Source organism: Numenius arquata, chromosome 17 (assembly GCF_964106895.1).
Source record: "Numenius arquata chromosome 17, bNumArq3.hap1.1, whole genome shotgun sequence".
NCBI lineage: Eukaryota > Metazoa > Chordata > Aves > Charadriiformes > Scolopacidae > Numenius > Numenius arquata.
The window spans coordinates 10051254-10075357 of record NC_133592.1 but is presented as its reverse complement, the minus strand read 5'-3'; the positions used below and the strand labels follow the sequence as shown (position 1 = coordinate 10075357).

The 24104-nt window shown below is 41.1% G+C and overlaps 1 protein-coding gene across 1 annotated transcript in view; it reads left to right on the top strand.

The window, feature by feature from the left end:
• The first annotated feature begins 14682 nt into the window (after positions 1–14682).
• The window catches only part of B3GNTL1 (UDP-GlcNAc:betaGal beta-1,3-N-acetylglucosaminyltransferase like 1), a 120907-nt gene continuing 111485 nt past the window's right edge, over positions 14683–24104 (top strand). Inside the window, exons 1-4 of the mRNA XM_074159955.1 lie at positions 14683–14727; positions 18878–18994; positions 19123–19222; positions 24010–24074. Of these exons, the coding sequence (XP_074016056.1) occupies positions 14683–14727; positions 18878–18994; positions 19123–19222; positions 24010–24074 (327 nt within the window). The remainder of the gene's footprint in view (positions 14728–18877; positions 18995–19122; positions 19223–24009; positions 24075–24104) is intronic.

The following is a 24104-nucleotide window of genomic DNA, read 5'->3' as shown; positions in this document are numbered from 1 at the left end:
TTAACATAATTACAGTAATTATGTCAAATGATGCAATGCATGTAAACATGTAATTAGCATGCGGGGACAACACAGAGCAAAGTGATGACAACATGCAATAATGCAAAATGCCTTATTCTCCTGGTCATGTGCAGTGACTCGAGCTTTAGAGCTCAGCGCTTTGATTATTTCTTTAGAAGGAGGTTTTGTTAGAATGTTTTGCTTCCTTCCCTCATCGTGGAAAGAAAAGCATGCAGAGAAAACACCGTATTGCTTTATCCCTCGGTGTGTTTATGTGTGGAACCCCCTGCACGCCCCCCAACCTACTGTATCTGATTTCCTTCGCAATATTCTAACTCTCTGCATTTGATAAAACAAACAAGTGCCCAGGCAGCTGCTCACGTTACACTTTGGAACTTTTGAAACTGCCTGAAAACTGGGAACTTTTAAGATACGGAACAGTGTGTGCTATTTTACAGTGGCTACTACCTCTGGCTTTCACTCTCCCCCTTTTAACTCAGAAAAGGCAGAGCGTTTAGTTCTGCGGACCCAGAAGAGTAATGGCAACGTGGGGGCTTTGAAAGCCCCTCCTGTCCTCCCTGCCTTTGCGATGCTGATACAGTTCTTCATCCGACCCAAGTCTTACAAATGAGCAAAGCCCGGGGTGGTGGGTGCAAAACCAAGGATGGTGGGTGCAGAGCCAGCGTTTCTGGCTGCGGAGCCAGGGTTTGCAGGTGGGGAGCCATGGCCAGGTTAAGCCTCCCCCAGTTCAGAAGTGAGGGGCAGAAGGAGATAGGGAACCTCTGCGGGGAAGGGGGCTGTTGGGTTTGCTCATTTGCATCTCAATCCCCACAATGCTCTTCCGGCTACTCACAGCTATTCCATAGTAGTGCTCTTGGCTGAGATCTGGGAACACGCTCAAAGGGTGAGGCAGCTTTTGGATGCACTGAGCTGTTTTCTGTTTGAGCTGTGAAAAGCAAACATCTTTTCAAGAGAGAACATTCTGAACAGTAATTTTTTTTGCATTTACCATTCAGAAAGAGCAAAACTTCACTGAAATCTCAGAGGAAAATATTGTATAGTGTCGAAAGGAAACATAAATCCTCTGCAGCAAAGGGTTCACGCTGCTCTGAAAACAGAAGCCACGAAGCTACTACACTGGCCTAATGTGGCAGGACTGGAGATACAGGTTCTGGAAACAGCTTCATACACTCAAACACTTGAGCCCCAATAAAGCTCCTTCACCTTCCTCAAGGAGCAACTCAAAGATGAGGATCTACTGAGTCACTTCAGACACTTCATTCTAAATTCACTTTAAATACCTGCTTGTGACGGCTACAAACCCAGGCACAAACAGCGGTGATTTTAAAAGACTCGGGGAACAGGCGGCTGCAAGAGGAGAACCTGTTGAAGGAGAGATGACTAATTCGCTTCCGTACTCAAATGTGCAGATTTGGAGAAAACAAAAATCAAGCAGTGATTAGAGACAGGCTCAAGATCAGGTCTGGATTTACATTTTCTTCAAAGCATGGCTGCGTTTAGATCCCAGGTATTAGGGACAAAACCCTCCTGCCAAGTTGAGACCCAGTCGGAAGGCATCTTAAGGGCACTTTCAGATGCAGGATTTTGGGTTAAACACATCTCAGCTGAACATGCAAAGCTGGTTTAAACAGCGTGGCAGGGCGAATCTGTTGAAAGGTCTCACTCAGCATTGCCGTCCCGAAGGGAACATATATGGGAGAACTGCAGGCTCCCGGAGAAGCCTCGCTGGTCACTGCCCAGCCCCATGTGTTGGTTTCGCCATGGGTCCCCGTGTTTTGCAACTCCCAACCAGCTCCCTCTCAGCTGATTTATTTTCACGCTGCTCAGCGTGCAGGAGGTGAATCAGGTCCTGTGGTTAGAAAGCAGACCCAACCGCTAGTGCCTGGTGTGCAGCCCCTCGCCGGCTGCCAGGAAGGGAAATCTGAAACTTTAAAGGAGGAGGGGGAAGGAGGAGAAGGAGGGTATTTTCTGGAAAGGCAAAGCCAGAGCTAAACAGCACGCATGGCAGAGCAGGAGGGAGAAGAGAGTGGTGTAGGAATTCAAACAAGCCACAGAGAGGACAACAGAAAATTAGTAGAGGAGCAATATGAAATAAATAGAGTTTGTAAGGTACAACCAGCGGACAGACAGGAGGAAGCAGAATAACAAAACAGGGAGAGGTTCAGTGGCTGAATGGACAATGGGAAATCTTTGTGTGTGGTGAGGGGGGACTGTGTTACTTGCTCTCATGAAATTAAAATTAATAATGAAAATACACTCATCCATAATTGCACCCTTCTGCTTATTCCTGCTTACTTCTGTTAGTACTAATATCTGAGCATAGTTCCTATTACTCCTAAAATGCTACTCCTCACGGCTTGCTCTTCTTGTTTTAAATGGAAAAGTTTTGGCCTGTGGAATGTCACAGAAAATGACATACATTTAAAGAAAAATAAGTAAATCTTTCCTAGCAGAAGCTAGCGTTAACTGCGTGCCTGAAATCAAGTCGTAAGAGAACAGGATTTCTGATGGAACAGTGTCAATTTAGAGATTGCATTTTAAAGAGCGAGGCAGCTTGACAGAAGTGTTGAAAGAGGGGGCGGGGGAGCGCTGGGAGCAGAGCTGCCCCTCTCCCCTTGGACACACAGGCAGCTCCCAAACAAACAGCTCCCCACTGCCCTGGCAGCTCCCGCCGCACGCACCGTCCCGCTCCCGCCTCGGGATGTTTGCCTTGGGATCCCCACCAGCGCCCACCCGAATCAGTGGGTTTTGCTGTAGGCACAGAAGCGAGACTTGGGTATTTTCAGAGTCTTAATTGTCTGATAAACAGAAAAACGCTGGGGAAAAAAAAAAAAAATCATTATTTGGACAAGTTAATTAGAAGACATTACACCAAAATAAATAAATAAATAAATGAAGTGGAGATGCCCAGACTTGTGATGTGGCTAAACCAGTAGCTATACCTAAAGCTACACCTACCGGCTCTCAGTGCACGGGGCAATGTGAAACGGGGATGCTACCTCTGAAGGCGATGAAGTCCATTTACCATGAATACTTTGACACTTAAGGCAAATCAGCAGTTTGGCTAATGCGTATGTTTTCTTTTTTAAATTCCTGCACTTCCAGGTGCTGGCAAATAAACACCCTTTTCTCCTCATGGTCTCTACTTCCACCTCACCGATACGGAGCAGGGTGAGATGCGGGACTTTCAGCAGGGAGGTCAGGCGTGCTCTCCTCCCCCGTGTTCCCATTGCCCCACGGCAATGGGGCATGAAGCCCCTCTGTGAGACCAGGTAACTCAGCCCAGGTAAGAGCTGAATCGCCTTCTGCAGTGCCTGCCTCTCCAGGCTGACTGCAGAGGGAGACTACACTCCTGGCTACGCTACTCCTAATTTAAGCACCTCAATCAGCTGTAATACATGGAGCTCAGGGAGGCTGAGCGAGGCGTAATCTTGGCCACGGAGTCTAAGGTGGAGTAAGGATTAAATCCATGCCCTGTGATAGTGCTAAAACCATAGCTTTAGGATACCAAGGACCATTTTCCCAAACCACACAGCTTGGTTTTCATCAGGCCAAGGGCCACAGCATCACAGTAGCAATGCTTCCTGTGCTTTTCTCTCTTTTCCCTCACCTCTTCCCCCCCCCCAAACACCTTAAACTGTTAAGCAACCCAGCCCCTGCAGACAGGAATTTGCATTTTACTCTTTGCACATCAAACTGAAAAGCCATGAAGGGAATGATGTCTGGACCAGAGCAGCCTATTGAGAGGATCAAAAAGGTAACACAAAGCACAAAAGATGGCTAAGAAACACAGATCATTTGCCATCCCACAGAGCAAAGCTGTCTCAGGACCTGGGGACCCAGGCAGAGGATTTAGTGTCTAAGCCCAGAGACTCCTCTGGGTTGCAGGCATTAACTCATGCTCGCATGCCTGAGACCGGATAAAACTGAAGTCAAAAACAAAAACCTCTAAAGAGGCCTCAGCATATTGTTGTTTTGGGGATAGTCCGGTGCATTTCATCCACAAGAATTAGTGTTTTCTTTTCATTTCACAATAACGTAGGTATTTAAAATGTCTGCCAAAAAGTACTCAGAAACCCAGCATCTAATCTGAGGACTTTTCAAGAGGACCAGTTGTTTATTTCTACCATCTAATGAACATTAATTTCCTGTTTTAGAAAGCGTAATTTATGCCACTGGTGAAGCTGATATTTATCTTGATGCATATCCTCTTGGCTGGCTTAGTTTTTCATTTTCTCCAATTCCTCCAGCCTGCGTGCACTCTGCAACCTGTAGCCTCAGTAGTTCTTCAAACGTATTCAGAAGTTTCCAGTACACGGTGGGAGGGTCTGATAGCAGAGGACACAGGCCCCAATCCATTAGTAGTCACTTCTCATAATGAAAACAAAGCTAAAGAGAATATTTGTAACCCTGATCTGAAAGCAAGAATATATTTTCCTTTCTGCTTCAGAATTTAGACAAAACTAATGCAAGTTACACTAAACAAATCCAGCCCTTGCCAGGATAAACAAACATTTGCAGTGTTGTTTGCTACATGCCTGTCATGAAATAAAAACACCGACATGCATTTTAATGCAACTCTCCTACAAATTGTGAAAAAATAACTGTGCGCTGTGTATTCGTTGCTAGGTTACTAGGAGGGAAGAGAATATTTTTGCAGACATGATGAACTAACAAGGTAAATAATTCAACCTAATCATTTGCAAATTTCACACTTAATTTTCAACAGCAGGTCTTTTCAGAGCCCAGATCAACCTCAGAGCTGATGACAGTGAGTTTTTAGAGCAAGGCTGACAAGCTCCTGTGAGCCAGTTTTGGCCCATGGGGTAGTTTTTATATGACAAACTTCATCCTCCCCCCCTCCGAATAAAATGACAATTTTACTAGAAAAAGGGCAGCGAGGTTTGCCCAGTTGTTACCAACAGTACATGAATTTTTATTTCTTCTTAAACTCAATCACTCGCTAAATGAGTGATGCCTTAGCAAACATTGCAGCATTAACAGAGAAAAAAATAGGAGAGCTCTCTGTACACACCCGATCTCTCTGCACAGTACTCCATCAGCGAGATTCTGGGAGGAATAGTGCCACTTCTGATTAAAGCAGATCGGGGATTGTCTAACTAATCCATAAATTCCGACATTATTACATATTTACGTAAGGAAAAACAATGGATCAGATCACGAAATCAGATCCGCGCTGCTCCACAGAGTAAGGTCCTTTGTGCAGCTTTGTGGCAGCATTTGCAGGGCAGATGTATCTGAAGGAAGGGGTAAAGGGTCCTGCGTCCCTGTGTCCCTTTTTAGCACCCAGCTCAGCAGCAAGAAAACACCTCCAAAGAGACCTGAAGCTGATAATCTTGTTATTTTGCAAAGTTTCCAGATGACAAACAATACATCTGCTGAAAGAGGTTCTGATTTTTTCTTTCTCTCTTTCTTTTTTTTTTTTTTTTGGTTCAAAGCATGTTTTGGCTATTGTGGCTTTATTAGGTCAGATTACACTCTCATTTAGGTGCCAACAAATCTGACCACAGAAATGCTACACTGATTAAGTAGTGGACTAAGGAAGAAGCAAGTCAGGTTCTGTGTCAGAGTCTCCACTCAGTTCCTTGTATGATTTTGAAAGTTTCTCTGTATTATGATGCTGAATTTAGTTGATGAGGAACTCTGAACATCATTACATATTTGTAATGATATTACATTGACACACATTCATGGTGCTCTGCCAATGGCTTGTTGTGAGAGCAGTGGCAAAGACAAAACACCAGGAAAGCTCGAAGGTATGACAACAGGCCTTGTTGAGGCTAAAAGATCTTAACCTGAAATGTCCCCAAGGACAGTGCCGAGCCATGACATCTAATGAAAACTGACAAGTAATTACCAGCAAATTAGAAAGTATTTTTACTCAGAAAACACCATGAAGCTAGAAGAAATTTTAATATTTTTAGAAGATGCTGTGGTAACCCAAACCTTCTTTCTTTTAATGCTTTTGGGAGAAGTCCTGAAGAAGTAAGTTATCAAACCTGAACTTTGCTATCTTGGAAATATATATGTTTGTGTATCTTCTGCTTTCTCAGACAGGATTCTGTCTGAAAATCCAATCAAATCCGCTGAAGGGTAAAAAGACTCATGTAAGACTTTGAAGGAAAGGGAATGCTCTGTACTGTTGATTTCACTACACACTTGTGCTCCCATGAAGAACGGGAGGAGGTCTCTTGTTACGGATCAAACTTTCTCATTCTTTTCTTCCTGAGTCTCATGATGGAGTTGGGCCTTACGTGGACCCAAATGCTTGAACAGAAACCAAGATCTATCAGTCTGTACTTCTTTCCCCTAGCAGTGACCTGTCTCATGCTAGCAAGTCTTCCAAGCAGAATTCTGGAGATCTCATTCATTATGTAGATCAGATGATGTTTTTACATTACCCTTCTTTTAGACTGCAAGAATGAGCTTACTTTCTTTCATACTGGAAGTTTTATCTCTTACCAGTTTACAGTCATCTTTTTTCTGTTTTATCCAGAAAGGATGGACCAATTCAAAGAAAGAAAGAAAGAAAAAAGTAGAGCTAACGCAAATGGTTGATTATCTTTGTATCTCTAGTTCTATTTCATTTCACGCCTCCCTCACTTCACAGCACTATAACCTTTCTGAATTGCCCTCTGTGATATCCACTCCTTCACTGTTGACCATTGCTCACTTATTCATTGCTTGTTGGATCAGCTGGGCACTTGCACAATCAAGTCTTTGTTATGCTTTCAGACAGGCTGCAAGTCACAATATTGAAGCAGCACAAGGACTGTTTCCTCTGCTGGTATTCTTCTTCCCTGGCATTTAGGAAGACAGCATCCCAAACACATGAAAATGCATATAAAGTAATTATGACAATGATTCATACAACAGCTCTCATTTAACTGGCTACACAGTCTTCTCCCCTTTAATTGTCATAAGAGAGCGGAATACCCAAAAGTCTGAAGAGTTTCTGCAAGTTGGTCAACTGAGAAACAAGGATTTGCTTCGTTGAAAAGTGCAGCAGAGCTCAGGTTTATTTAGTGAATCAGTAGATGATGGCTGGTGATACAGTTAGAGAGGATCCTGGAAGAGCTGCTCTCTCCAACCAGTTAATTGGCCCAAATAAAATGGAATGTAGTTTTCCAACTAATAAGCACTGACAATAATGAAGAGCAACTGCAGGGATGGTGGGAAGATAAAGGAATGCACATACCAAGGTTCTGCAACAGTATGAAATGTCAAAGTTCAAGTTTACACGCATAATAACCACAACTGGCACATGGGTTGTTGGGTGCATAAATCATCTGAGAATCTAAGATGAGAACAACTAACAAATTGCAACTTTATACAGATGGAGGTTTTAAAACAAAAGGAAACTTCCCATATGCATATACAGATACCCCAGCATTTAAATCCCTGCAGGATCTGCTTCTAGGCCAGTGCTATCAATGGAGTTGGACACCTATACATCCTTGAACTCTGTCTCAATAGGCAGAGTATTGGAAATAGCACAAGAAGCAATGTTAGCAAAATGCTATTTTTAGTTGATTATACTTGAAGTCAAAATGAGGATCTTGGCTTCCCAGATGGTGAAATTAAATATCTCTCTCTCTCTCAGCAGAAAAAAAAGAAGTACCGTATTTGGGAAGGGAAAGTTTAGATAGAAGTTAAGTAGCTGGGTTGATTATGGAAAGAATAAGAGTATTCAGAGGGAGTAGATGAGTAAGGATTTTGTCACAGGGAGGGAGAAGCAGAGTCTTTTGTGTATGGTAGTTTATTGCAGGCTGTAATGGCATCGGGATGATGTTACCAGGGAGCCTCTAAACAATGAAATAATTTACTGTCATCTCTTATATCCTGCTAGCACAACAATGTAGTCTCCCCATAGACCTACTCCTAAAACAGTTTTGATAGCCAAATTCTATCTGTAGTGCTATGTCACAGATGTCATAACCTTACCTAAAAAAAAAAACCAAACAAAAAAACCTTGACACAATTGTCAGTTTATGCACACAAAATTATTGTGAATTGCTAATGACCTTTGAGAGGAATATTACACAGCCAGATTTGATGAGGTCTAAAGACCTTCCTTTCCCTCTCACACACCCCAGTAGTGGCAGCCCCCACAGTTCCTAATGCTGCCTGGGGCCACGGCTTCTCCTCAGCTCCCCTGAAGCCAGGGAGAAGCAGTGGTGTTGTGTAGTCCCGAGAGCCTGGGGGTGTCATCACCTCCTGCTCCCCAAAGCAGCCCATACATCCTCCAGTTGGGCTCAGCGGCCCAACATGAGGATGTCCCCCTATCATGAGTCTGGGCTTGACGGATGATCTCACACTGGGGCTGAGCCTCCAGCCCTCCCACGGCCCAGGAGCCACAGGCACTGTGGGATAAGATAGTAACAAGCCATCACAGATAGCATTTGCACAGCTTGTTGGCTTCTTTCCTCATAGAGCTGGAGGTCCCCAGGTTAGCAGCATATTTGTCAGGCTGTTCAAAGGCCTTCCTGGCCTTGAGAAGAGTTACATTCAGAAAAGAAAGTACATAAAAATAGAGTAAAGACTTTTCACTGAAAAAGAACAGTTTCCTGTCTCTGTTCTGCTCACATCTGGTCCATTTTTTGACAAGAATTACATCTTTACTGCTCTTTTACAACACACAGCCAATCCAGCTGTAAGGGAGTGAGCCACTCACTACACTAGCCTTTGTATTATCAGCAGTATTATTAACTTTAATGAAGCTGTAAAATCTGTTTTACTGAAGATGCACGAACCTGAAAGAACTTTGAATCTCATAACCCAGGGTGAGTCTGAAGAATTGGCATTTACAGGAAAATGGAAAAACAGTCTTTGCTTGAAAATTAAACAAAACTGGAATGGAATTAGTCACAATAAACTGTACTTGAAGACCTGCTTTTCAGAGTAGATTAGTATTTTAAGAATGATATAAAAAGATGCAATAAGATATGACCTAATAAGATGTCTTTTATGGGGTAGCATAAAGATTTAAAGAACCCATTGAATTCTATTTCCAATGAAGATGTATTAAGTAAATGTTGCTGTATTCTCTAGAGCTATACGATTCTTGTAATCTCTTCTTCAGAGGCCTTTGGCTAATTCATAATTCAAAATGTTGCTCATTTCCCTTCCTGTCCATATGTCATATAAAGATGTGCATCCAATACATTGTCTTGTGGGTCTCTGTATATTATACACATCCTATTTTCTGTTATGTATACATTCCTTTGTAGGGATATGATTTATTTCTTTAAGCACTTTCCCATCTTAAAATGTCAGATGCTTCCTGTACTTATATACAAAGAAGTTTAATCTCCCAAAGGTACTGAAGTTCAACAAAATTCTGACTGTGTACAGTATGAATTTACAGTGAATCTTTGGGAAATATACAATTCCACCTACGTTCCTCAGCTGTCTAGCATAACTTTATTTCCTAAGTGCTTAACGCTTCAGTCATCAAGAAGATCAAACAGAGGTATGGTTTTGAAAAACAAAGAACTTAAACTGAACTTTCTAAAGGTTTATCCTTCTTAAGCAGAAGCTTTGATTCTCCAGGGTTATCACTCGTGGCACACAGGAACTTGTCAAGATTAGGAAAACGGGATGTCAAGGCTAACTTTTATCTATTTCCATTACCTGAATCTTGCTATCTTTTGTAAATAAGACTTTTTTCCCCAAAAATAACTTACTTGTAAAGCTTTTTGGGTAAGTAAGGAAACTATCATTATTACTTTACTGGGTTTCAGGTTGGTTACTTAATAACAAAACCAAACTGTATTAACCGAGGTGGTTAGACCATAACAGTTGCCTGTCACTGGATTCTTCAGCAGATTTCACCAGCTAAAAAGTCAAGATATTTCTTTTATTGTATTTTTAAAATACAGTGTTATATAGAAACATTCCTTTCAGAAAAGATTGCCAAATAAAAGTCTAACTTTGTATAATATTGCTCAATTATTGAAGCCCTAGGCAAAGAAAAACCTGCGCGGATCTTGTTCAATTCTGTGGAAGAACTGTGCCTCTCCCTTGCCACTGCCTTATCTTCTGCAGTCTTAGTCCATAAAAACACGCTAAAAATAAAGGTATGCTCAACAGTCTGAACTACAAGAGTTAAGAGAATGGCTCAAGCAGAGGAGGGAACCTGCACAAAATTGCAGTGTGGCCCAGCAGACTGATGGGAAGATGTGAAATGAAAGTGCACAGGGAGCAGGGTGACGGGTGGTGGTCAAGAAGAGTATGTGTTTAGAGGTATGGACTGGTACTGAAATGACTTCTAGTTCTCCCGCAAAGGTACCTAAGTCCAGCACTCCTGTTAACATTGTATTTGTGACGTTTGCCAACTCATAAAAACAGCCACGGGCTTCTTCAGATTGACTCATTTACAAAAAAGAAACAAGCAACAGCAACATCCTTTATAACGACAGCTTATTTTTCAATCACACAACAGATCTTCTCTAAAAAACAACAGCATTTTTCAGGGAGGTTATTCAAAATCAATATGTCTAAATTATAAGATGTTGTCTTCAGAGCAATTAGCCCTGCAATTTCAGCCAAGCATTTGAAGTCTTGAGTACACAGGGAACTTGGCCCAAATAACTCCTAGGTGCTAGTCCTCGCTAGTAATAAAGGCTCTGAAGGGCAACGGAAGGCATTAGCAACACTTGTGCAACTCCCTTAACAGGGTGTACGCATGTAACTAATTGGAAATCAGTAAACAATTCTGGTATTGAAGCACAAAGCAGATAATCTCACTCACACTACTTCAGTCATTTTCTTCTCATGTGGCTGACTGGAATAAAACTGCTAAAATACTGTTTCCCTCATGCAGAAAAAGATCTAGGGGATATAATAGATCACAAGCTGATTAGGAGTCAACAGTGTCAAGCCATTGTGAAAAAGGCAAACACTGCACTAAGCTGTGCAAACAGGAGTATGGCTGGCAAGACACGGGGAGTAATCCTGCTCTGCCCAGCGCCGGTACGGTCCCAGCGGGAGCACCGGCTCTGGAGCTGGGGTCTCGTCCTCCAGCCGAGATGCAAAGTGCCCCGAGAGAGTCCAGGAGAGAGAGATGAGAATGAACAGAGGCCTAAAGCACGACCAGCGAGGACGGACTGAATGAATCAGATGTGCATAAGCTAAACAAGAGAGCGGGATGGAGGGGAAACGTAACAACAACCTGCACATACATGTATCACGGCTGTGGGGAGGAATGGCTCGTTTTCTGTGTGTGGGGTGGGTAAGGAGTAACGGGTTTGGGATGGAGTTTGCAAGCCCTCTCGGGCAAAGCAAGGGTTAACATAGGCATTAGCAAGAAAGCAGCTGAGAAGGCACACAGCTGCAGGGGATAAAAACACTGGGAGAGGGCTATCAGAGGACCCCTGAAGGAGGGGGCTGAGGGAGCCTCTCAGGGCAGAGACAGGCTTAAGGGATGTTGGGCTGTCTCCTTTAGAAGAGATTCTACCCTTATCTTTGGCAGGTTACTGGCCTCCTCCTTTGTATTGACTCAGTGTGTTTGATTATGAAGTGGGCATCTTTTTTTAGGCCTGCAAAAGAGCAGGATAGGGTGCTAAGGTTTCATTTCTGAAAAAAAAAGCCAGCAGAACTTTTCCCATCTGGCCTAAAATGTGGCCGAAGAGCTGAATCAGCAGAGGTAAGGAGCATAATTTTTGCCTAAGGGAAAATATTCAAGCTCCTGCTGCTAACGGAGGATTTAAACTGAGGAACTGTACCTCGGGAGCTGGAGACGTGAGTCTGTGGAGGAAGAGAGACAGCAAGAACGTTCTCTATCAGAGGGAAAAGTCAGGCAATAGGCTCATGCTCAGCAGCTCTAGAACTGGGGAGATGGCAGGTGTCAGGATCCCTTTGCTAGAGGGGAAGGACCTTAGCCCGCCAAATTTGAGAGGGCTTTGGATTCACAGCAAGGCCTATGTCAGATACTAAGAATTTCTTTCTAAGGGCAAAGAAAGCGAGGTTTGCAATAAATTGCCTGAGGATGTTATGAAGCCCCCATGGCGGAGGAAGGCCTTTGAGAACAGACTTGTAGGGATTTGTTGGGAATGACAAAATTGATCCCGTCTCAGGACGGCAGGACTCCTTGATGAGCTTCTGAAGTCCCATTCTGCCCTACAGTACTACGAAGAGAAATATTGCATCCCTCTTTTCTTGCCACTCAACTGTGACATTTCATGAAAATGACAGCATTTTTGGAAGCTCAAAGCATTCTTTGAATAGAAGTGGTTTCAAAACTAGCTCTAAGCTGAGTATGTACCTACTCTGTTGAATGATCCTTTCAATGTGGTGTGTTCTGGAAATACTGCAGTGCTGAAGCTTGTGAATTCAGTGACAAATGTGTTAGAAGAAAACACTATACTCACTCATCCTGTCTTTCCAATAAAGACACAACTGAATTAAGTTCCCCATGTGCTCCACAACATCAACAGACAGATTTGTTTGTAAGGATACTCTTTTACCCCCTCAGTTACAGTTTGATCTCTTCAACAAGAAACTAAACCCAAGACTACTTGGCCTAAATAACCCTAGTGATACCTTCCACAGGCAGTCCTTTTTATCTTTTTTTTAAACTCCCAGTGAAATCAGTTGAGCTCTGTCCTCGCAAGTCAATCGGCCTAAGTTGTCCATACTGTATCTAGTCCGTGTAATTTTTGAAATGGCAGTTAAATGTAAAGAAAGCAAAACAACTTTCTAGGTACGATGTCTTTCCATCAAGGTGAGGAGAAAATCTATTTGATAGCTAAAGCCTCCAGATTTTGCAAGTTTTCAGCTCACAGTAATGTTCCTCAAGAGATTGTTTTATCAGAAATAAAAGCTAAAAACTAGTATGATGAGAAATGTCTTTGGTTCTGTAATGCTTTTAGCTGTAGGAACTGCTTTGTGTGCTGTTCCTCACCACTCTGGAAAATCTTTAAAGTAGAGCAATTGGAAGTACCACTAGGACCAAACCACTTTTGCTTGCTTCTAAATGAGCTTTTCGTGCCAGCGTTAGGAGATCTCTTTCCATTCTGACCCACATGAAAGAGGAATAGGCACTGAAACAATGGGCTATATTTTGAAAACTACTTAGTTGCCCAAGAACGCAGAAATGCCTGCTAGATTTTCAAAAGCCAGTAGGTAACGACTCTCACAGTGGAAGCGAGATCCCACTGAACAGCTTTTGCGTGCTTGTGGGCCTTTAAAAGTCTGTCCAAAATCCCCCCCAAATGAAAATCACATTTTAAGTAGATGCTTGTATTTAATTACCCTCTGTGGTCAGCTACAGAATATAACTTTGAAAACATTTCTGGTGGTTGTGATTAGTTCTCTGTTTTCCTCGGGGAAGGAAGCAGGGGTTTAGCTCTGCATTTTGTGGCCTCGCTTCGCATAATGAGGCACCGGTCCCTGACTGGGACTTTTGTTTGGTGCAGCCGAGTAAAGCAATACTCTGCTACACTTTCTTAGATAAAGCAAGGCATGCGGGCAACATAAAAGTGCTAGCAGCCTTCGTCGCCAGACAAAAAAAAAAAAAAAAAAAAAAAGCAGCAGCGATGATCATATTTAGCGGTGCTGTTCACAGCGAGATTAAACTCAGGCTGGACGGAGAGAAGCTGTGTAGATAATTTGAAATAGATTCCGGGGGTGAATTACCGCTTGGCTGTCTTCCTCACCTCCTCGGTTCTCAGGTTTGTGTGCCAACAAACATTTTAAGATAACTCTGCTCTGCTTGCTCCTTGAATTGTCTAGCTGTTTAACAGGCTCTTCAGATAAACAAGGGATAATCTCAGGATTTTTGCTCAACAAAGATTGCTTTGTGCGAATTTAAAAAATTCTGAATAGGTTGTTGTACAGGGCCCGGTCTTGCAAACCCTTTTAGTTGTGAATACTTTCACGGGAATAAGTGGTTGCACAATCATAGTTTCAGTAAGTAAATGATCAATGATGGTATCACCACCACCACCAATTATTTTCCCATTTTTAAAGGTTATTAAAAAAGGCACTGGTAGTACTGAACAGACCAGTCTTGACCAAGAAAACTGCTGACTGAAGAGATACAAGCAAAAAATGTAATTATAGAACAGGAGGAAAACTACAGGCACTATTTATGTAAGAAATTAGCGTCTCCGCAGCCGGGACCTCCAGCCCTGCCCCGGCCTGACCAGCACACCCCGAGCCGGGGGGGGCAGCTCCGGAGGTGACACCGCACAGGCCACGACCAGCAACGCTTTAAAACTTTAAAAAGCCACACGGCAGCCTCCTGGAGCCACCCACAGCCCTGCTGCTCGCCCCGGGGCTCCCGCCGGCCCGACCGAAGGCGAAGCCGCCTCGCCGCCCTCCCTCCTTCGCCTCAGCGCCTCGCTGCTCGCCGCCCTCCCAGCCTATCGCGCAAGGCAGCGGCGGCGCTTCCGGCCGCCTCCTATATCGTTGTTCCTCCCGCCCGGGTCTCCCTGAGGGGATGAGGCGGGAGCGGGCCCGGGCGCGGGGGGGAGGCAGGCGGCCGCTCGGCCCCGCGGAGGGGGAGCGGGGAAGTTTCTGAAGAAATAAACCGGGGCGGGAGTGGGGGGGCAGCCGCCCGCCCCCCGGCCGGGAGCCGCGGCTTCCCCAGCGCGTTTTGGGGTGAGCGGCCCCCCCCGTCCTCAGCGAGGGGCGGCCATGGCGGAGGCGGGGAGGGCCGGCGGCAGCCCCGCCGTCCAGGTGGTACGTGTGGGGCGGGAGTGCGGGCCGGGGCTCGGCAGGGAGCGGGGCGGGCGGCTCGGGGACAGGAGGAGGAGGAGGAAGAAGAGGCGGCCCCGGGCGGTGAAGGCACCCCAGCGAGCTCCCACCTCTGTGGGAGTCTCGGGGGGGCTCGGCGCAGGCAAGCAGCGAGGCTTTTCATGAGGGACTTTCGGCCTTGTCTTTGGGCTGGTTGGCCTGGCAGAAAGGCCCGGCGTGTTTGGTTCCATGGAGTTTCAAGAGATAGTTTTACAATTTTCCTACACTACTTCATTGTTTTGTTAGTCCCAGTGTATTTTTTTTTTTTCATTATTTTTTTCTTTCACGAATTTACACACATAGAACTGATGTGGTTTGGCAACAGTTTAGTTCTAGTGAGACAAACATCTGAAAAGCACAAACATACGAATCAGTGGGCAAGTAAAAATGATGAACAACTTCAACAGAGTCTCGGCTCGTAAAGGCAGGTCAAAGTTTGTGGCCTGAAAATCTCTCTGGGTTTATTTAAAGTGTCCCATATGTGAAATTTGACAAAACTAGTATGTTTCTGCCAACAGCCATGAGTTTCTGAATGGTTTGGAATAGTGACTCATACGAAAACTTCATTTAAAAATAATGGTTTCTGACTTCTACAAAATCTTCAGCAGTGTTAAAATTATGTCTAAAATTTTTTTTCCACCTTCAGGTATGGAGGCAGGTAGAAGTTGACTTGAACTGAAATTCATGGAAACTGAAAATAAGTTTTCGGTTTGCAGTTTATCATTTACTTAGCGGAGGATGATGGTGGTAGTGCCAGAAATGAGATTCCTTGGATGCAAATGTTCAGTTGCACAGTTTCTGACACTTTGTTAAAAACCCCTCACATTTCTCTGCTTTTCAGTCTTGTGATTGATGTATTGTTTTTCAGTGGTCTAGCTGAGGGAGGAAGGGAGTTTTTTGGTTGAGTAATACATTTGTAGAAGAAAGGGGATTGAACTACCTGTTAACCATTTTGCATTGTCATTTTTACCACACATCAAAACTCCTTTTGCAGCAAAGCCAAGAATCATTATCTTCAGCTTAGTGATGGCAAAACTACATTACTAAAAATACCTAAAATCACTCCAGGTCTTACTTGGAATGTGTGAAGTTCAGGGAAAACCAGGTAGTGCCACGATGGTCAAATCCAAATCTGATTCATAGTTCTGCGTTTTAGCTGTTGTACTTGCCTCATAGGCCATGAAAACGCTCCTGTGTTGGATTCTGCTATAAATCAACCTCAGCTAATGAAATTATAATTCTGACTCAGTTGTCAGTCAGTTGATCTTGTAATGACAAAAATACATTAGTTGTTTGCATTTATATCCCTGTGTTGTCTCAAAATTACTTTCCAAGGGCTTTATGCATATTTCTGTAGTTCACTTTTATGGTAACAGTCTTCAGATACATGAAAGGCTGCTGCAAAGAGAACTAGAATAATAATCCGTGATGGGATCAGGAAGTAGTAATTGGCATAAACTGCAGCAAAAGGACTTCAGACATTGGGAAAACTATTCCAGGTGCCACTTATGCCTGCCTTTAGAGATTCCCTTAGCAAGGCTGGTGTTTCTGTCCCTGGAGATTATGGTTTGTCAGCAGTGATTTAGCTGTAGTTTATTTTGTTTTGGGACAGAAGAAATGGACTCAGTCTCATGATGTTACTGCCAGCTGTTTTTTTGACAATGAATCTGCACCTGTAAGTGAAATAGTGCTCAGGTTCATGTTTTTCCTGCTGAATGAACCAAGGAGCTGGAAGTATTCTGATAGTGTCACACGATGACGAAAGAAAGTTTATGAAAGCCTTCAGGACAAGTACCAACTGGAGCTTTTAAGCCAGGCTACAAATGTAGAAATGAACTAGGGAGAAATGAAAGTGTAGCTCTGTGGTGGTTTTAATTTATCTTTGGCTTAAAAAAAAAAAACAAAACACCAAAAACCACAAAACCAGTAAACTGAATATGAATGGTAGAACCTAAGGAACCTTTAATATACAATGTTAGAAGTACTCTGATATTTTAATCATATCACTGTGTACAGTTACTTGTATGGATTTGTTAATTTTGTTAGTTTTTCAGGTTTTACACAGCTCTGTACTTTATTTTGGCAGGCATCTAGCTCAGCATTGCTGTGATAGTTCTGTGGAAGTAGAACTTGCTCACTGTAACATGTTTAGAAGCATCCTAATATATTATGAGTTATGTTGAGTTCGGAGTATCTTAGTGCCATCAGGTATTTATGGATTATTTTATATGTGCTGCTGTTAAAGTACTGTTTTTGATGTTTTCAGTTCAAACTAAACAGAGAGATCCAAACATAATCTTGGTATTTTGCACTGCTGTCCTGACTTAAAACAGGAGTTCATTATGAAAAAAGCAAAGTTTCAGTTCTACAGTTTTCAAGGCAGTATCAAGCTAGTTTCTGATGGCATAGTCAAATTTTTACTGTGTTAATTAGAAAATAAAATGGAAAATCATTGATTTTTCTGAATGTGCAAAACTGTAGCTATTTTATATTCAAAGAATTGGAGAACCCTTTTCTTTCTGAATGAATATGTTAGATTGGTTAGTATGAATGTATTGGGTTGTATTTTAATTGCCATCTAGACATAAAGGATATTAAAATCCCGAGTAAATTGAATATATTGGTTTAGAATCTCAGATTTTTGCTTATCTTTTTAGTCTCCAAGTACTAATCTGAGACAATTCTGAGATAATATTTTTTTGTCTGTCTGTTGTATTTGCAATTATGTGGTAATCAGTTTCACTTTTTTTTTATTTCTCTTTATTTTACTTACTTGTCTCTCCAAAACAGAAGCCAAAGACCTGCTTTGCTTAAAGTTTTAGATATCTTTCCTCCTACTTCTTTTAAACACCCTTTTTTGCCTTTTACAGCATCCTGCCAAAAATCAGGATGTTCATTCATTTTAGACAAGTATAGGTTTTTTTTATTTTGCTGTGAAATGTGAAGTTTCTTGTTAATCATTGTATCATATATCATACTCTGCAATACCTGTGTGCACATACATCATAGTCTATAAAAAAACCAAAAATACACTCAATGTCCACAAAATCTGCCTACTCGTGTGCGTTTGCATGTACTCGCACAATGTACATGCACTCACATGTCAGGTTCTCAGACGTTCACAGTAGGAACTAATCCTCTGTTTCTTCAAACCATGTGTTTATGGTTACACCACACGGTAAGGACTTCAAGTTCTGTTTCTAGGAACTTCTTAAAATGTCCCACAAGACTTTTTACAAGTTACTTAGGCTCTTTACCTTAAGTTCACCATCTATAAGCAATCTTAACAGGTAGGAGTTTGGACTCTCCCTTTACAAACACAGCCAGTATATTACTGCGCTAATTTCTGATGACTTTACATTCTGTGAATGGAACGTATTCTTTTTGAGATACTGAAAGAATTAGGGGGTGGTGGTGTTGGCTTTTTTTGGGTAATTAGAACTGTAACTGAACAGAAAAATCCCTCGTCTCTGATTTCTAACCAATTTTAAAATATTTCAGATAAGTTTTCATGCTTTGTGTGTGTGTGGCTAAACCAGTAGAGGAAAGCCTGCGATTGAAATGGAAATTGTAGATTATGGAACTGTCATATGTCATCTTCTAATGCATTAGTAGCAGTTTTAGGTAGAATAATTTATAAAAACTTGGCTAGAGCATCTCTGATTAGGTAGTAAGCTTAAAGAAAAATTGATGAGTCAGAAGACAGAAGTAGGAATTTTGTAAGAAATGCAGGAATACTAGAAACAGGTTAGTGTGGTGGTGTAGATGTTTTGTTAGTATTTTTGGTGCAGTAGTCTCTTTTGTTTCCTTGGAGACACAAAAAAGACCAAGATCTACCAAAGATCTACCAAAAGTCATTTTATAGAACTCAAAAAATGAAAAAAAAAAAAGTTTGATAGAGAAGAAAGCAAATCATATCTTGATAATGAACATTAAAGATCTGTGCCTACTTTTATATTTTTAAGATGCGTTTTTTGTGAAGGTTAGTTTCTGAAGGATCTGGCACTTCCCCTTTTTAATGAATATTCTTATACCGTAAGTAAACAAAAATAGTGCTTGCTGACATACGTTTGGATTTTTGTTTGTTTTTTTGTAGTCTGTCATTGTGCCTGTTCACAATAGTGAATGCTGGTTAGATGAATGCTTGAAGTCAGTTTGGGAACAAGATTTTAAAGAAACCATGGAGCTGTCAGTTTTTAATGATGCCAGTGAGGTATGTTTCAGACCTTAGTTAACATATTGTCCAAGTAAATACTGTCTCTGATAGGAATTTTTGGTTTGGACTGTGTTCTGTTCACCATACAAGTTAAAATAGCTGCATCTATGTCATTGTTTTTCTAGGATGGTTCAGCTGAAATAATTGAGAAATGGAAGATCAAGCTGGAAGATGCTGGTGTTCCAGTAATCATCGGTAGTAATGATTCATCTCAACCTCGAGGCGGTATGTAGCTTAATAGTGATTTTTTTTTTTTTTTTTTTTTTTTGAGAGTCAGGTTGTTACTGCAGGATTCTTCTGTTTTTTAATTTGAAAAGTGTCTTTGTAGCCACTTGCATTGCAATGGAAAAAACCCAACACATTGTTTTCCAGAGCTCTCTGTTCAAAAGCTCATTCCAATTTAGAATTTGGCCCTGTTGGTTTTGGCTATGTAGAATTTGTTTATACATCCAGGAAAGAAGAACTTGGCTTAACACTTGTGCTCTGCTCGGCAAAGGAATTTTGTTTAATTGTAGTATACACAATGTTGTTAATGCTTACAGTTTTACTGTGGCTTTCTGATACTGGATGTATCTTCAGGAGATGAGTTTTAAGAAAAAAGAAATCAAAAATTTCTTACATAAAGATTTAAAAAGTGAACTTGCATCTTTCGGTTTTGTAGAATAGACCCTGAAACAGAACAAAATACATTTTTGATATCCCTTAATGATCAGATCAAAACAGAGGTTTCAGAAGCGTTTTGATGTGAGTTAAAAACTTTCACTAAACTCCTAAATATTTACACAAGGGGTTAAACAATATATTTACTGAGCTCCCAGATAGGTGTACTGTGTGACTCCCTATTGATTTACATGCTAATATGAATTACACTTAGCCACTGGGGGACATAACAGACAAATCTCTCTAACAGTTTCTCTTTTCCTTGTTTTGGTTGTTTTATGTTCAGGTTTTTTTAGTAGACGAGCTTACTAAAATGTAAAATAGAAATAAAAGTATATTGCTCTTTGGAGAAGCTGGTGTTGAATGGCACTGAAGTTGGAAGATCGTGTCTGTGTTCTGAAAGAGAGCAACAGGACAAAATGTGCTCACATTTTGTAGGGGAGCTGTATAACTTACGTTTCTATCATTCTGGATTTTGTGACAATGAGTAGACGGGTAGGAATTGATACCAAGCTGGTTCCGAATTTGTGTCTTTCAAGTTATCTCACTTAAAAGGCACTCATTGGAAACGCTGTAACACAAAATGTGGTCAGTTTCTGTTTTTTAACAAAATGTGCAGTTTGTAACTGGAAGGAAACGTAGGCTTATTACAGTGTCTTCAAAATCTTAGGCCAGTTTTGTTTCAGAAGGCTTAATTTTCATCCCCGTGTTGAAACACGCAAATAAATTGGAGTTTGTGTACCGAATTAATCTGCAATGTGGTATAGGCCTCTGGATATATTTACTGTCATTTCTTTTGACTATAGACTTCTTTAAAGCTGTTTTTTAAACAGTGTCAGACCTAGCAATACTGAAGTAACGCAGCATAACTGTTACTGTAAATATTTTTAGTATTTTATTATCTCTAGCATGAATTGGTGTTGTTTTGACAGTGCAACTTGTAATATTAGCATTATTGAGCTGGTGATGACAAAAGACAGGCAAGGTTTGTAAAGGGAATTTTTCTCTTTTGGGCAACCGATAAAGCTGGAGTTGAGCAATGTCAAGAACTGCTTGTATTACTGGAAATTTATCTGTCATCTTTCCCCCCCTTTCAGAATTCTGAAGTCAGTTCACCTTTGCACTTTAGGCAACTGAAACTTAAACTAAGTTCAAATCGTGAACTACGAGGAGCATATTGTGCCATTAGACGTATCTCCGATTATTTTTTGTTTAAGATGCATTTGTCAGTGTTAAGATAGCTAAAACCTGAACAAATCTTTAATAAATTTGGGGTGGGGGATGCAGCTGTGAGCGTTGTTTTCAATAATGTAATGTATGAAATGCATAGTTCTTTGAAAAAAAAACCAAAACCAAAACCAAGCTTATTCATGTGGAAGTCACTCTCAGGTCACTGTTAAAATGAGGACATCTTTTCTTCATAGTTGTTACATTTTAGGAGCAGGTTACTTGAAATCCATAGTATTTGTTTGCTTTCAGTGATTTACTTTTATTATGTTAAGGACTAGTTACAACTGTAAGGAGTCTTTCCTTTAAAAGAAGATGCTTTAGTCCAGAAACAATGTACTAGTCAGGCTTCACATCTTCAACTATTTACACAAGATTAGGATTTATTTCTGATTCTTTTCTAACATGTAAAAGAAAGGGGGGGAACCTAGAAAAAAAGAAAGGGTCACTTGCCTAAAAAAAGGAAACCTTTTTCTTTCCAAGAGTGAGGAATGTTAATATCTCACTGAGGCTTAAGTTTTTACAGCTGTAACCATGGTAACAGGCTCTTTTCACCAAGTAAGCAGGCCTTACAAAACTCAGAGACCTGGCACAAACATTTGATTTTGTTCAGTAGAGTAATATTAAAGAAAATTTTTTACTCATGCCAAACGTAGGATTTGTTGTGGTGAAATGATTTTTAATATCTAGTTTCTTCTATGAGGAGTTATATTTCTCTCATTAATATTTTTTAAAATGTGTGTTTTCTTCTCTCCCCTCTAAAAAAATAGTTGGCATATGAAAAACTTCAGGATGGTTTCCATCTTAATCTTAGAAAGAAGTATTTTCCAACTTTTTCTCATACAAATATTAAATATTTCATGATTTAAAGTGTTTTATTTGAAAATGAGATCTGAAATATTTCAGAAGGTTCATAGAGTAATATAATTGTCATCTTGTAGTTCCCTTTGAGTCTCCTTCACTTTTTTTGTTACATTATTGATTCCTCGTACTTCATTATTTTCTTTTGAAGGTTGTTGAAATATAGGGGTATACTAATGAAAGCATTGAAATCTAATTACAGGCAGCTTTACAGCTGGTAATGATGTAGGAGAGTATTGATTTGATTGATGTTGGGCGAATTTTGTTCTGTCGTGTTCTTTTACCTCTTGCTTTAGTTGGGACCTCCACTGTGTGAGGGTTTGTCTTGTTTGGCATGTCCAGACCTGCTAACTCACATCCCTTGTTTCCCACTAAAACTGCCCATGCCAGGATTCAGCTTTGCTGTTGTGGTAGCTACTGACTTTGCCAGCTGCTTTTTTACTGCCAATAGGAAGGAGAATGAGAGTAACTGTGTATGTGAGATTAGATATTCATATGTGTGTAAAAAGCAGTATGTAAATATACCGTAAGATAATACGTCCAAGAAATCCACGATGAAGAAAAGTTAAGGTGAGGTTTAAAATACTCAAAGTACACAAGAGTAACGCATTTATAAGGAAGAGCCTTTATTAGTAGTGTTCTGTTGGTCATTGACATAATGTTCCTTTGAGGCAGTAAGAAACGCAGTCATAAGTCTTTTTCTGTACTTGGACAACTCAGCAAAATAGCCGAGGAGCATGTGCCATAAAACTAAGTGAAGCTTTGAGCCCAGTTAAATTTGTTTCCTGGGCAAACTTAAACCTGTATCACAGACAAAGAGTAGAGAATTACAGAAGTCTGCTTTTTTCAAATGTGAAATCAGGAACTTTAGGGATAATATTATTTAAAACTATCCCGTTCCACCTCATGGTGAGGTTTTCTGGCTTTATGTTTCCAGTTTTCCCATACTTTCCCCCCACTATTACACATCTTCACATCATTTAGTTTGCTTGTCAGGGCAATCTTGTGCTGGATTCCCTGACTTGGTTCCATAAATACTTAAACGAAGCTTAAATGTTACATATGTGACCAAGTGGAATTCATATAGTGTTTTTCAGAATAACACTGGGTATAGCATGGTCTTTTCTAATGATGCTGCAGGAGAAGAATTCAAAGACCAGACTGTTCTTTGTTAGACCTTGTCTACATACAAAAATGATCCTAGGTAAACACTACTACCTTGCTGATGGATTTCAGTGGGAGGCTGAGTTCAACTTATTGCTGGTTGCTGCAGCCCCATCCTTACCCTTGTCTGTCTATTCCTGCTCCCCCACACCTTTTTTTTTCTGGCTCTGCCATTTGCTTGACCCTCCAGTGCTGTCATCTGCTTCAGAAATTAAGCTGACAAAAAAGTTTTCTTCTGGTTCAGCTTCCTGAAATGGCTTGGTAAAAGATTGAGCAAGTGTCAGTGGGTCAGAAACTAAAAGATCCTGGATGCCAGTGTTGTCATTTGGCTGAATTTATATCTCTGTGTGGTTTTCCATAGATGGTATAACATGTTATGGTATAAATAAGCCAGTTTAGTGCTCCTGCTATGTATATTCTTCTGCTTTGGCTCTGCATTACACATGCCATTACATAAATGGTGCATGAAGTTTTTGTATGTGCATACTTTGTATTTAACAAGCATAATGGAACAAACTTTTTCCTGAGTCCTTCCCAGGACCTGCCCCCGTGATGGGAAGAAGTTGTTGCCTAGCAATCTCTTGTTCTTTCTTTGCCTTTTTATGATTTGTTACTATTTGTTATGACTTAGGAGATGAATATGTATATACAGCCAAGGGGTTTCAGCATCTGCTCATTGCAGGAGTGTTGGACTTGACCTTTAAAGGTCCCTTCCAACCCAAAGTGTTCTGTGATTCTATGATCTGAGGTATTGGATGTGAAACCTAGGTAGCTGGGCACTTCAAGATATGTATTACATATTATGTGTTTGTGGGGGCCTAGCAAAAGTAGTCAAAAAGACTACTTTTTGACTGCCCCCAGAGAGAAAAACTCTTTGGTGGTAGAATTCTAACACATACAACTGATAATCACTCGGAGAAGAAGAAATAGGCATACCATTGAAATATTTACGAATTACCTTGGTTTAAGTATGGAAAAATTGCATGCTTTACCTGATACTGATTTTCATATTTCCTTTCATCTGTTGCTGACAGTGGTAAGATTTAAAAAAATACAAAGGTAAAAACTACCTCATAATTTGATCTTTGTTTTCTCAACAGTTGGATTTGCTAAAAATCAAGCGGTAATTCAGAGCTCAGGAACCTATCTCTGCTTTCTGGATTCAGTAAGTTAATGCATTTTGTCTAACTTAGTT